Source organism: Haplochromis burtoni, unplaced genomic scaffold, assembly GCF_018398535.1.
Source record: "Haplochromis burtoni strain Fernald_Lab_line unplaced genomic scaffold, NCSU_Asbu1 Contig_342, whole genome shotgun sequence".
NCBI classification, from domain to species: domain Eukaryota; kingdom Metazoa; phylum Chordata; class Actinopteri; order Cichliformes; family Cichlidae; genus Haplochromis; species Haplochromis burtoni.
This window is the reverse complement of record NW_024582703.1, coordinates 262597-276306: the sequence shown is the minus strand read 5'-3', so window position 1 is coordinate 276306 and position 13710 is coordinate 262597. Positions and strand designations below refer to the sequence as shown.

General features: G+C 40.3%; 1 protein-coding gene across 3 annotated transcripts in view; it reads left to right on the top strand.

Annotated features, from left to right (window-relative positions):
* Window positions 1–8724: 8724 nt before the first annotated feature.
* LOC102293910 (DENN domain-containing protein 2D) overlaps window positions 8725–13710 on the top strand; it is a 34452-nt gene continuing 29466 nt past the window's right edge. For 2 of the 3 annotated variants that reach the window (XM_014340223.2, XM_042228685.1), the window contains exon 1: window positions 8726–8942. In XM_014340223.2, the coding sequence (XP_014195709.1) occupies window positions 8913–8942 (30 nt within the window). In that variant the 5' untranslated portion in view covers window positions 8726–8912. Of the gene's footprint in view, window positions 8943–13710 lie in introns of all 3 variants that reach the window. The other variant, XM_042228686.1, reaches the window with a different exon arrangement.

Here is a 13710-nt window from a genome sequence, read left to right as displayed (position 1 = left end):
TCTGACTCAACCATGTGGCGGGGGCCTTTCTGTGAGGAGGTTCTCACCATGTTTGAGGAGAAGCTAATCTGGGATAAACAGCCAGCTAGGGTCAACAGGCACAGCCTATTCAGCTGGGGAGTCTTAAAAGATGTGGACATTTGAGTGTGATGGGCTGTGAACCTATGGTGAACAAAACAACTTGAAAGAGATTATTATTTTTCTAATCAGATGATTTTTTTTTAAATTAAACACTAACATGAGTATTTTCATCATGTGTCATTGAACCTCATAAGGCCTGAACTCGTTCATGGCATGCATATTTAATTTCTCTTTGCTATTTGAGCTGATTGGGACCTGATGAATATAAAAACAAAGAATTATCTTTTTACCTAATGTAGTTTCTGAAAAGTGGATATTAGGCCCTTGTAGAGCAAAATTTTGTATTGTGGTCTAGACCAGCGGTCCCCAACCCCCGGGCCTTGGACCGGTCCATGAGTCATTTGGTACTGAGCCGCGAGAGTTGAGACTCGGGTGTGAAATGTATGGTTTTCAGGGTTTTTAGCGTTTTTTTAGCGTTATTTTTTTTATCGTTTTTTTTTCGTTAACTCAGTTTTCCTGGGTCTTTTCACGTGTGTTATGAATAAATCTTCTTTTTTTGGTACCGTTACTAGTTTTATTTTGTTGTATTTATCCGCGACACCTTAAAGGCCGGTCCGTGAAAATATTGTGGGGCATAAATAAACCGGTCCGGTGCAAAAAAGGTTGGGGACCGCTGGTCTAGACAACCCAAAATGTGATGTCCACATATGTGGACGCAAGGTCCTAGGAGGTTAAAGCTTTGTGTGTTCCATTGTCTTCTTCCCAGATATTGACAGGGATTTTTAGAATAACCTAAGGATGTTCAATAATGATAATAATAATAACAACAACAACTATTGTTATTATTACTCTGGGTTGTGTTCTTTTTTTCATCTTTAATAAAATGATCAGTGTTGCTGCTTTACCAGGTGTAACAATTAAGTTTAACATCCAGGCATCCATGAAAACAGAATTTATTCAATTTAACCGAGTTAGAAGTTAGTAGGAAGACTTAATTAGAAATCCCAGTCTTTAATTAATTCAATACAAAATACTACATAGAGTACACTATGCAGGTCATTGGATGTTTATGATGGGCTTTACGTCTTCCAAGAACTGCTAAGACTGTCAAGCCAATACACCAGACAATTGCATCCACGCTCTTTGGTTCTGTCCACCAGTCAGGAAGTTTTGGCGCGAGATATGTGAAGACTTATCAAAGAGTCTGAAATATAACATTCCAACTTCCCCTTTGGTGTGCTTGTTGGGCAACTTAGATCATGTCACTAAAGAAAAGAATATAGCCCATATGGTTTTCACTGCCCTATGCATAGCCAAGAAAACAGTCCTCGTGAACTGGAAAAATAAAAATAATCTTAATTCTAACCAATATAGAAATTATCTAATATTCTAATCTAATCTAATATTAGTCTTGATACAGACTCTGACACCACATCAGATAAATCGCTCTGGGCTCCTTTGATCACCTCCATCACCTAGTCGGGGTGGGGTGTCGTAGTTTGGTCCCACCTTCACTGTTGTGAAGGGTGTGGGGGTAGGGACAGGCTACTGACAGGGGCGTCAGGGGATTACCTAGAAGCGTCTTCCTTGGAGGGCTCAACCCGGGGTTGTGGTCATGACCTGTTACGGGCTCTGGTGGCTCTAAGATGATGGTTTCCTCGTGGCTGCGTGCAGCGGGGATGGGGGAGGGTCTGTGCTGATGGACATGGGTTACTGACCTGGTAGCCTGGCTGCCCCTGGGTGGGTTCAGGGCGGGCATGGGGTTGTGGGGGTGCTCTGTCTCAGGGCTGGGGCCCTGGCTGGTCCTTGGGGGCTTGGGGCCTGGTTGGTGTGTTGCCAGGCTTGTGGGCGGGTGGGTGCATGGGGACTCAGCCCTGGTACAGGGGGCCTCTGGTGCATTGAGCCAACTGGGGGCTCTGCAACTGATGGGGAGGTTGTTACATCATTGCAGAAGTTCTCTGGTCTCCAGGAGTTCACTCTGCAGGTGGGGGAGAGATTATAGGAGAGGTGGAGAAAGAACTCAACCTGGGTGTCTATTGTCTTGTGTAGTCTGGTAGATGAGTGAATGTTGGGGTTGGTGCAGTTTTCTCTGTGGTAGGGTCAGGTGGGCTGCCCGGACTCTGTGGGGCCGGGCGGCGCTGCTGCTGTGGGCCCCGGTTCGGATGGGCCAGGGCCCCCTTGCCCTGGTGGGTTCCAGAGTGTGAGGGTGCCTACTGGGGTCAGCGGGGGAGCTGGCCGTCCGACTGGGGTCTGGAATGTGGGGCCTCCCTGCTACTGTGGCTTCTGTGGAAAAAAAAAAAAGAAGTTAGCAGGAAGTTAGCTCGCTAGTTTCCATCTAAACATATAGCATGTTCTGACTATGAGGTTTCTGAATAAAATTAAAACTTGCAGCTCTGCTATCACTTCCAACATAAATGAAGACAGAAAACTAAATAGCAGTGACATTTGTAGGGTTACTAAAGTTGGGCTAGCTGGTATATAATAATGTGCTACGTCAGTGGTCCCCAACCTTTTTCGCGCCACGGACCGGTTCATGCCCCACAATATTTTCACGGACTGGCCTTTAAGGTGTCGCGGATAAATACAACAAAATAAAACTAGTACCGGTACCGAAAAAAAAGAAGATTTATTCATAACACACGTGAAAAGACCCAGGAAAACCAAGTTAACAATAAAAACGATAATAAAATAACGCTGAAAATCGATTAAAAATCCTGAAAACCATACATTTCACACCTGAGCCTCAACTCTCGCGGCCCAGTACCAAATGACTCACCGGTCTGAGGCCCGGGGGTTGGGGACCGCTGTGCTACGTGATCGCTAGCTCTAGCATAACATAAACATAGTGAAGCTGGAGGATGAACGCTAACCTTTTTCTACTCGATAAAAGTTAACGTGAGGGTTCCCGATGGTTAGGGACAAATGCAATCACATGGCAGGATGCTGTAAATGGACCAAACATCAGTCAGCAGAACAACTGAGATAATCCATCCACAATACGAGGTTAGTCATTAATATACTACAACAACATGGGAATAGAGCAGCTGCCAGAGAATTCAACATTATTGAATCAATGAGGAATGAGTTGAGTAAAGTTTTACTTATCTGACTGTTTTGTTTTGCTTAATGTGCTTTATAATCTGGAGGGCCTTATGGTCCAAAAAATACGGTAAGACAGGAATCACTGGCAATCAATATATTATGTAGGCTAAGCAGGGGGATGTTTTGTGAAGTTTGTGAAGTTAATATTCTTACTAGACTGTGTACAACTAATAGAAACAAAAATTATAAGCTAACACAAATAATAAATAAAATAATAAAGGTTTAGCTTATTAAACTTTTGAGGGGGTTTTCTGTTAATTAATAACTTACTTAAAAGCCTAATAACTGTTTTGTATCTGCTCTAGAATATTTGGATGTTAGGGTCAGAATTTTGTCGTAAAAAACATGAAGGCATTGACCCATCCTGGCTTGTGTCAAAGGGTTTAGTTTGTATAATATGTGCATTGAAGGACATGTCCTGGTCAAAAATGACTCCAAGGTTCATCACAGTGTTACTGGAGGCCAAGATAATGCCATCCAGAGTAAGAATCTGGTTAGATTCCATATCTGTAAGATATTTAGGGCCGAGTACAATAACCTCTGTTTGAGCTGAATCAAGAAGCAGAAAGTTAGCGGCCATCCAGGTCTTTATGTCTTTAAGACATTCCTGCAGTGTAACTAATTGATGTGTGTTATCTAGCTTCATGGTTGTATATACTATGGGAAGCATGTGTAATGTGAACAGAATTGGTCCTAGCACTGAAGCCTGTGGAACTCCATAATTAACCTCAGCATGTGAAGAGGACTCTCCATTTACATGTACATCATGTCACAGAACTCATAAAAAACTCATTTCAAGCTGGTCTCTAGAACATAACAGTGAGCTCACTGAACTCAGATCTCCATCTCAATCATGGACTAGTAAATATCACACAGACGTCACATAAAGTGGGACCTTATATTCCTTACCACTGAGAAAAAGCTTACTAAACTCTAGATCATTAGAGGATAAAACACTTTAGACTGAAACCAGTTGTTTTAAAAATCTTTCTACAAACAATGTGCTTGATATATTATCCACCATGTAAAACTTTAGAACAGCTCTACTCTCTGGCAGCACTCATCATGTTTGGTACAGGCTGAGCAATGACATTGTTTGCTGTAAAGTGTAGCAGCACAAAGTCTTTAAACCATCAGAGATGTGTAACATATAAACGCACACAGCACATACCCAGGCACACCCACCCATCTCATAGTTGCAACAACTCGTCATTTACATAGCTTCCTGTATCATACCAACAGATCTGCTCCAAAGAAAATGCAAATTATGCATCATAATACATTTGCTACCCATCACCTTATTGGCACGCTATCATCTATTGTGGTTAGTTTAAAAGACAAAACGTCCAGTGTCAAAGTCAGAATGAAGAGAGAAACAGTTCCATCTTTCACAGGGTGAAGAGCTTTTATAAAGCCACAGTGCCAATAATGCAACACAGAACACAAGACTTTAAAATGCCTGATGAACAGGATGTGGTGGCAGATGTGATAAGTGTGTGACAAATTTAGAGAGGAAAGGGTAAGCTTTGCATTATTTAATAGTATTAAATATTGCATCAGACACACACTGTTTGGAGAAAGTAGCACTTTTAAAAATAAGCTACATGTAGTTTTTAACTCCATAAACAGATGTGTGTTTACTGAGTGACAGAAAAGAACATGCTCTATCATTAGTCAACAGAAACACTTGGCCAAAGAAACAAGAGAATGTAGGGTTTAAGACACTATTATGTATTTACTCTGTATACAGTGGCTTGCAAAAGTATTCGGCCCATATATATATATATATATATATATATATATATATATATATATATAAAAAGCCTTGCTGTGATAGGTTCATGCTTCAGTTGCAGTGAATCAAATTCTGTGGTAGCTATCTGTGTATGGAGGAACCAGCTAACCTTCACCTGTGTTTAATTTTCACCAGTTTTAAGGTATTTTTGCAAGACAGGTTTGTGTTTGGAACATACCAAAAATATGAATCTAGCTAAAATAATTATATTAAAAACAAAATGAAATAAATGCTTAATTTGCACCCTTCTCTTTCATAGTGGCATCTCAGCTGCCACAGAGTGAGAGGCAGACACAGACAATCATTTAAGCTCACATTAACGTTAGAACCATCACTTACCCTGCCATATTTTTGGACTCTGGGACTAAACTGGAGAGCACCACAAGGAGGCCATGAGAACATGTACCGCCTGGCCAGGATGTGCTAACCACGAATACCATATGAAGCACACCACAATAATCATTAATACTTGAAAGCATCACATCATCAGTAAAAAGTCCCTCTCTGTTAATCGTCTTAATGATCTGACTGAAGTGTGTTTGCAACTTCCACATTTTTCAGACTGCAACACAATCCAATAAATGATTAGAAGGAAATATAAGCTGACCCTATTCTTTTTTTATTTATCATGAATGTAAGAGAGAATTTCATGTATAGAAATTACATTCTTTTAGTTATAGTGTCACGCTAACCCCAGCGTGTGCAAACTAGTTTTTTGGGTTTTTAAAAAATATATATATCATAATATATGTGTTACGGATTTGTACGAGGTCTCACTCAGTAGATAAAATACATTTTTGCCAAAGTTTTTTCAATTATTAATGGCTTAACAGCAGCACAAGTCACTTTATGGAGAACTTGTAATTTTGTATTCATGCACCAAAAAAGCCCTCAGCAAACATGTTTAGGACAGACACCTGATAGAAGTCACTTTCAGCTGCAGCCATTGCATCCTGTGCTTATGTCACCGCCATTGGATTCGAGCCATGGTTCTCTGGACTGACGAATCCAGTGTGGGTTTGGTGGCTGCCAGGAGAACAGAACGTGTCTGACTGCACTGTGCCAACTGTCAAGTTTGGTAGAGGGGGACTTATGGTGTGGTGATGTTTTTCAGTATTGGCAGTGAATTTGCAGTGAAAGGAAATCCCGCCACAACGGTTGCTCGCCACCACAACCTCGTTTCACAGTCACTTGTATTTACACCTGCCGTTAAGGAAGGAAGCCTCTGTTGTCACCATTTAGATGCCACATAAGCAATGATATGGGAGGAGAGGAAGTTAAAACACAAACCAAGACTTTGTTACATTTTTTTTTACAAACTCAAGTTTTCAAACTGTTCCAACGTCTCCCTCTGTATATCTGTATGTATCTACATTTCTGTACTGGAACATCATAAAATGCTGGGAAAAACTGACACGATGATACGCCCGTGTCTTCAACCCGGCCGCGGTGCAATGTGCCAGGTTACAAAAATCTAGAACTGCATGACCAACCACAAAGACACATGATCCATCCATCAATTTTCTTCTGCTTAGCCGGGGCGGGGTCGTGGGGGCAGCAGCCCAAGCAGAGAAGCCCAGACCTCTCTCTCCCCTGCCACTTCCTCCAGCTTGTCTGGAGAAACACCAAGGCATTCCCAGCCGAGAGATATAATCTCTCCAGCGTGTCCTGGGTCTGGGACACGGGTCCTCCCGGTGGACATGCCCGGAACACCTCACCCAGGAGGCATCCTTGTCAGATGCCCGAACCATCTCAACTGGCTCCGTTCGATGTGAAGGAGAACGGCTCTACTCTGAGCCCCTCCCGGATGGCTGAACTCCTCACCCTATCTCTAAGGGAGAGGCCAGCCAACCTTCAGAGGAAACCCATTTCTGCTGCTCGTATCCGCGATCTTGTTCTTTCGGTCTCTACCCACAACTTGTGACCATAGGTGAGGGTCATGATCAGCGTCTGACACAGCGAGCAAAATGGTCGGTGCTTACCAGCATACCAAGATCAATGGTAAATGGACCTTATATAGCTCTTCTCTACTGTACCTGAGCAAGCAAGGCACCTTTCACTACTAGCTATTCATACCATGCCATATTTATACTCCAATGGATGCATCAGAGAGCAACCTGAGGTTAGTATCATGCCCTAAGATATTTGGCATACAAACTGAAGAGGCCAGGGATCGAACCACCATGGACAGTTTAGTGGGAATAATTTGGGGTTGGCCCCTTCCTGCACCAGCATAACTACGCACCAGTCCACAAAGCTGTCCAAAACAACATGAATGAGTGAGATTAGTGTGGAAGAACTGACGGAGCTGCACAGCCTCAATCCCGTAGAACACGATGGGGACGAGACTGCGAGCCAGGCCCTCCCATCCAACATCAGTGTCTGATGACACAAATGCGCTTCTGGCATAATGGCCAGAAATTCTCCTGAACATTGTGGAAAGCCTTTCCAGAACAGTTGGAGTTGTTATATCTGCAAAGCTTGGAACAAAATCTTATTAAACCCTGCAGATTAAGAACAGGATATCGTTCAAATTCATACGCATGTGAAGGCAGATGAGCAAATGCTTTTGTCACCATAGTGCATTTTGAGAAATTCATTTTAGAATATTTTGCTAATATCAATAAATCTCAAATTGCAGTTGATCTTTACATCAACAGAAAACGAGGGACAGAAAATGCACTTTTTGCAGGACTCATCATCAGCACCAGCCAGAGTGCTTACAGGTTCACAGAAATGTGACCATGTTACCTCAGCACTGAGTTCTCTTCTTTTGCCTCCAATGCCTTAAGAAATGCCTTTCAAATCTTTGTATAAATTCACTAAGCTCTGTGGTTTGAACCCTGTACATTTTGTCCCACCTAGTCCTAGAACTAGATCCAAGTTTGTTTGAAGCTGCCTTAAGTTACCTCGATTTGAACATAATGACATGTGCTGTACAAGTAAAATTCCTGTTGCACTTTTCGGCTCATTCAGAGAAGTCAAAGCACTTTTTACAACAAACAATATTCACCAGGCCCGTAAAGCTCGCCGACAGATTGTGCAGTATTAGATTACAACCCTGGCAGGTCTATACACGCTCTTAAAATAAATGTTCCAAGAAATACATAAGGGATTTACCATTTTTTAAATATCCATAAAATGTAATAGTAAACAATATACTGTTAATTATAGATGCACATACTGATGGATTTGAATATTGAGCTTAAGAGTTAGAGCTGTAATAGAGCTTAATAAAACACTAGCTACACTTATAGTACCATAGTACTGCTGTAATACAACAACAACACAGTTCACTTTGCTATATTTCTCCTTAAAAACATCTAAAAGAAAAAAAAATTGAACACAATTAGGACACTTCCTGTGCTGCTACTTTTAATTCTGTTAGCCTAATTATTACCACTGGTGCTGTACAGGTGGCTGGAAAAACAACGAGCCCACTCTGATCTTAATTTCATGAGAGGGATGAGTTGGTTCAACAGTTTAATAAACGTTAGTTGCATTCAGAGAAGTCAAAGCACTTTTTACAACAAACAATATTCACCAGGCCCGTAAAGCTCGCCGACAGATTGTGCAGTATTAGATTACAACCCTGGCAGGTCTATACACGCTCTTAAAATAAATGTTCCAAGAAATACAACGCTTAACCAGTTATACAGTTAAAGAACAGGTTTGACTGCACGGCACACAACCGCATTGTGCTGCTTGCGTCACTGTACCGTGGTTTAACACTGAAAGAGGAAATCCCAGTCTGAGAGTGAAGTCCGTCAACCACACGTTTCAACAGCTGCACTTCCTCATGCATGTGCACTTGCTGTTTCATTACTGTTTGACACATATGCTGTCAAGAGGAGCATTTTCTTGTTTACCGGGGAAGAAATAAAATCAACCGTATGTCAGAGACCTAATATTAGCAGTGGATAAATCAGGAAAAATGGACGAGATATCCCAGCAAACGCAGGTGGTGAGTTTGTTGCTTCCATTACGTCTTTGTGTCTAAAGTTCAAGGACTGCAACACTTGTGTGGCTGTTTTTGATTAACCTAACATTTTCAGGCTAATTTTGCACAAGATTAAATGTAGTCTGTTTCCGGCTGGGGGAAAAGACGGGTGATATATAAGGTTTAAATAAATAAATCAAATCTTGACCTTGACAATCATGAATTACATCACAATAACACACCAGTCGCCTGCAAGGTTTTTGACTGAGTGTCTGCGACTTTTGAAGCCACAAAATATTTATATTTAACTTCAGCTATCAGCTTTTACACTTCAACTTTTTACTTGCTTTTTACTATAAAGCTGCTTGGTACAGCAATAATGTTATAGGTTTGACTTTTACGCTGCTTACATTGTCCTTTCACTGACTAAAAACCACCTTTGATGACTTTGTATTGTAACAACCTGCAGTATCACGACAGGTGCAGCCTGGAGAACTTATTAACCCTTATTTCTGCCACTTCCTGTATAATGTTTATGTATCAAATGGTGGTTAGTGTCTGAAAAAACGGAGCTGTTATACATTAAAGTACATGTACGCAGTGCATATATTTTACTACCTTGTTGTGGTAGAGATTTTCAACAGCCATACTTTACTAAAAAGGTTCAGGTCCAAGGGAAGAGGCAGGGCACACCTTGGACAGGTCACCAACCTGTTGCAGGGCCAACACAGACTGACAATCATTCACACCTATTTAATATCACTAGTTAACCTACTATTAACAAACTAAGTGCATGTCTTTGGACTGTGAGAGGAAGCCATTATACCCAGAGAGAACCCACACAGGCACATAGTGGATTTGTGCCCAGGACCTTCCTGCTGTGAGGCAAACAGGGCCACCATGCTGCACCAAGTTACACAGTTATAATTCAAAGTTTACCACCCGGGCGTGTTCTAATCTCTTATGAAATATTTCTATAAAATACTGTGGACATAAGCAGATCTTCACTAATGATTGACTAATACTTATCAGCCTGGCTACGATGGCTGTATAAAATCTGTGAAAAAAATTTGTTGCTTTTGCATTTATTTATTTATTTATTAACTAATCTTAGTTTTATCAGTTTCTGCTGATGCAAATAAACAGATCTGACCAATTAAATCACAGCTTTTGGCAACAAGTGTGCTCTTAACTCCAGATATTAAGCATTAATACCCCAGACAGCCAGATCAGCTGGAGCTCAAACTGCCACACCGACATCCTGAAATATGTACAACAGTCGTCATACAGCTTCAGTTCCTGAGTCAAACCCTGAGATTCTCCCTGCTGCCGCCTTCTCGTGGGGACTGAATGGAGTCTTACATGTTTACAACCAACTCATTACGCCTTGATGTCAACTTCATTCTTTTTCAGTTTGTTTCTTGAGGACAAATTTAACCCCCTTCAGTGTACGTATTTTGTAGCAGAGATTAAAGTCATTTGTGATTATTATATATAATTTATGGTCGGATTTCTTTGCATATACTATATAAAATTAGTGACGTGCTCATTACTTGTTATTAAGAAATGATCAGACAAAAACAGAGTTTTTCAGGAATACTGTTCAGTTTCTGTCAGAATCCTGCTCCTCACTTACACGGTCTTCACTAATCAGACCCATGTTAGCGTAATAATCTTATAGCACCGCATCACCCCTGAGAACCCGTGGCTCTCAGACGGCGAGCTTGTTTTGGCTCCTAGTGTACGTAGCAGGAGAAAGGGAGGCAGAGCCTTCGGTCCCTTATTCTATGGGGCCAGCTTCCGGTTTGGACTGGGGAGACAGACACCCTCTCTCCCTTAACGACTAGACTTACAACTGTCCTTTTTGAAAAAGTATATAGTTAGGGCTGGATCAGGTGTGTTTATTCAAAGCTTCTATGTGTTCTTTAAAGTCATATGTTTAGTGGCATAATAAGGGTGTTAGCAGAGTTTGTTGTTACGGTGTTTTGTATACATACACTGGGAGGCCAAACAGTCTCAAAAGTTTCTGTATTTACAAAATAAAATGTACTTACATGTGTTAAAACAATGAAATGATCCAATAATGTGGTCGAACACTGTCCTGGTATAATTACTCAGGCCTAAAATCACTGAAAGGCCCTCTTTAGTGGGGCTTATTATGTCATTCATGTTGTTTATTTCATAGTGATTGTAATAATATGATACAGCGCCTATGAAACTAAAATAATGTATAGTCTGACATAAACATAAGGGATTTACCATTTTTTAAATATCCATAAAATGTAATAGTAAACAATATACTGTTAATTATAGATGCACATACTGATGGATTTGAATATTGAGCTTAAGAGTTAGAGCTGTAATAGAGCTTAATAAAACACTAGCTACACTTATAGTACCATAGTACTGCTGTAATACAACAACAACACAGTTCACTTTGCTATATTTCTCCTTAAAAACATCTAAAAGAAAAAAAAATTGAACACAATTAGGACACTTCCTGTGCTGCTACTTTTAATTCTGTTAGCCTAATTATTACCACTGGTGCTGTACAGGTGGCTGGAAAAACAACGAGCCCACTCTGATCTTAATTTCATGAGAGGGATGAGTTGGTTCAACAGTTTAATAAACGTTAGTTGACACCTTTGTTAAATTTGTGTAATATGACGGGTCACAACGATTTGGTGCCAAGCTGGCGTAAAGACACTGTGTTATGTTAGCATGCTATTGCTATTTAGCTTGAGTGTGTTAGTTGGTTACAGATGCAACATGTACCGTGGTACCTGCTGCACACTGTGAGTGGTCTTCGTCCTCCCTCAAAATAATTGTTGGTGTTTTTGCAAGAACTTTATAGTGTTCGAGTGTCCGTGGTGCTTATATCACTGCTTAGTCTGGTCCCTTTCTCATTCTTCACCTGGTACAAACTATAAAGTTTTCCTCCTCTGAATTTTCTCTTGTTGCTGTTATTGAACAAAAGTCTTCAGCTTCTCTTTCAAAAGGTTGGAAATTCCACAGTGTATCCTTGTAGAATAACGTGCAATGTGTGTCTGTGCTGATTTGAAAGATAACTGCTGATAAAAACAGTGTTGAGTGCCCGCCCTGCACAAATGTAAAATTGGTTGCAGGAAGCTTTGTAATTTAACCCTTTGCCTTCTAACACTTTTATAGTACAAAAACGAAGTAATTAAAGTAAATAAAGTAATATAAACTAATACTGATTATATTTTGAATGAAATAAGCCTGTAATTTCACAGGCATTTCTTTTTCACAGTCATCAAGTTTGTGGATATCTTAAGAGTAATATAAATTATACATTTCTATTTTTTTCTATCATTTTTTTTAGCAATTTTGGTCAAATAAAATACACTATCTGTGAAATTACCGCACAATACCTTGCAGATGTTATATATTCATAAAAAAACATTTAATCATTTTTAAAGCAGAGATTGTGTCTGTTTCCCAAATGCAAACTAGGAACAGATTCCCCAGAAGAGCTAAACGCTGAAGGCTCTGCCTCTGAGAGCCACAAGCTCTCACAGGGTGATACAGTACAGTGAGGTCATTAAGATAAGATGGGGCGCTTATTTAAGACCTTGTATGTGAGGAGCAGGATTTTGAATTCTGGATTTAACAGGAAGCCAATGAAGGGAAGCCAATACAGGAGAAATCTGCTCTCTCTTTCTAGTCCCTGTCAGGACTCTTGCTGCAGCATTTTGGATTAACTGAAGGCTTTTCAGGGAGTTTTTAGGACTTCCTGATAATAATGAATTACAGTAGTCCAGCCTGGAAGTAATAAATGCATGAACTAGTTTTTCAGCGTCACTCTGAGACAGGATGTTTCTAATTTTAGAGATATTTGCTTGATGTGTGCATTGACACGTTGGGCTGATAGTTGAAAGCCTGCCATATTGGACACTCATGAACCCACATGTGCACCTTCACTCTCACAGTAAAGTGTTCTGTCAGGATAATATGGTACCATGAGAACTAGATATGAAAGGACTCGATCATTCGAGACTGTAAGGCTTTTAAATTGAACTTTAAACATAAAAAGCCAAAGAGAAACAGATGTGAAACTAACACTGGAGAAAGAGAGATATAGACATTTATGCTGGAGCTTGTGTACATATCAAACAAAATAGATTGTAAAGATAAAGGTAACTGTTAGCTTTACAGATGTTAGCAGGACTTGTTCTAGACTTTGAACAGACTTTTACTGCCTCCTACATAAAGTAATAAAATAAAGAGGAGACTATGTTTGGATTGATTGCACATATTTATACTGAAGAGGATCAGTGAGTCAGCTAAATGTGACAATTTGATTCAGAAGCTGTTTTTAAAAAGCAAAATTCCAACTTGTATTTCCACCTTTATGCATTAGCTCTAATTATTCATAATAAATAAGCACTGATTGCCTTTGTGTATCATCCCCAGTCTGAACAGCCTTCCTGGACATTCTGCGCAGAGCTTAATAAGGGATCATTTCGACTACTGGCAAAAGAAGAAAAACACCTGTGTTTTACTGCTGCAACTTAATTTTTCAAATATTTTCCACCATGCTCCACTGATCCTACTGCATTCCTTTCTACACATGTGGTTTATATTGCCGGGGAGTTTTCCCATAGGGCCTAATCATGTCCTGTCATTTTGCTCTGTTATAAATAGTGGCTGTCTTTCCATGCAGGACCAATAATGTTCATGCAGTATGTGCAGCTCAGCTGAGTATGTTCAGTCGACAGTCAGAAAAACTCAACAACTGGGATTCAGTAGTGACAGTTTACTATTCACTCTC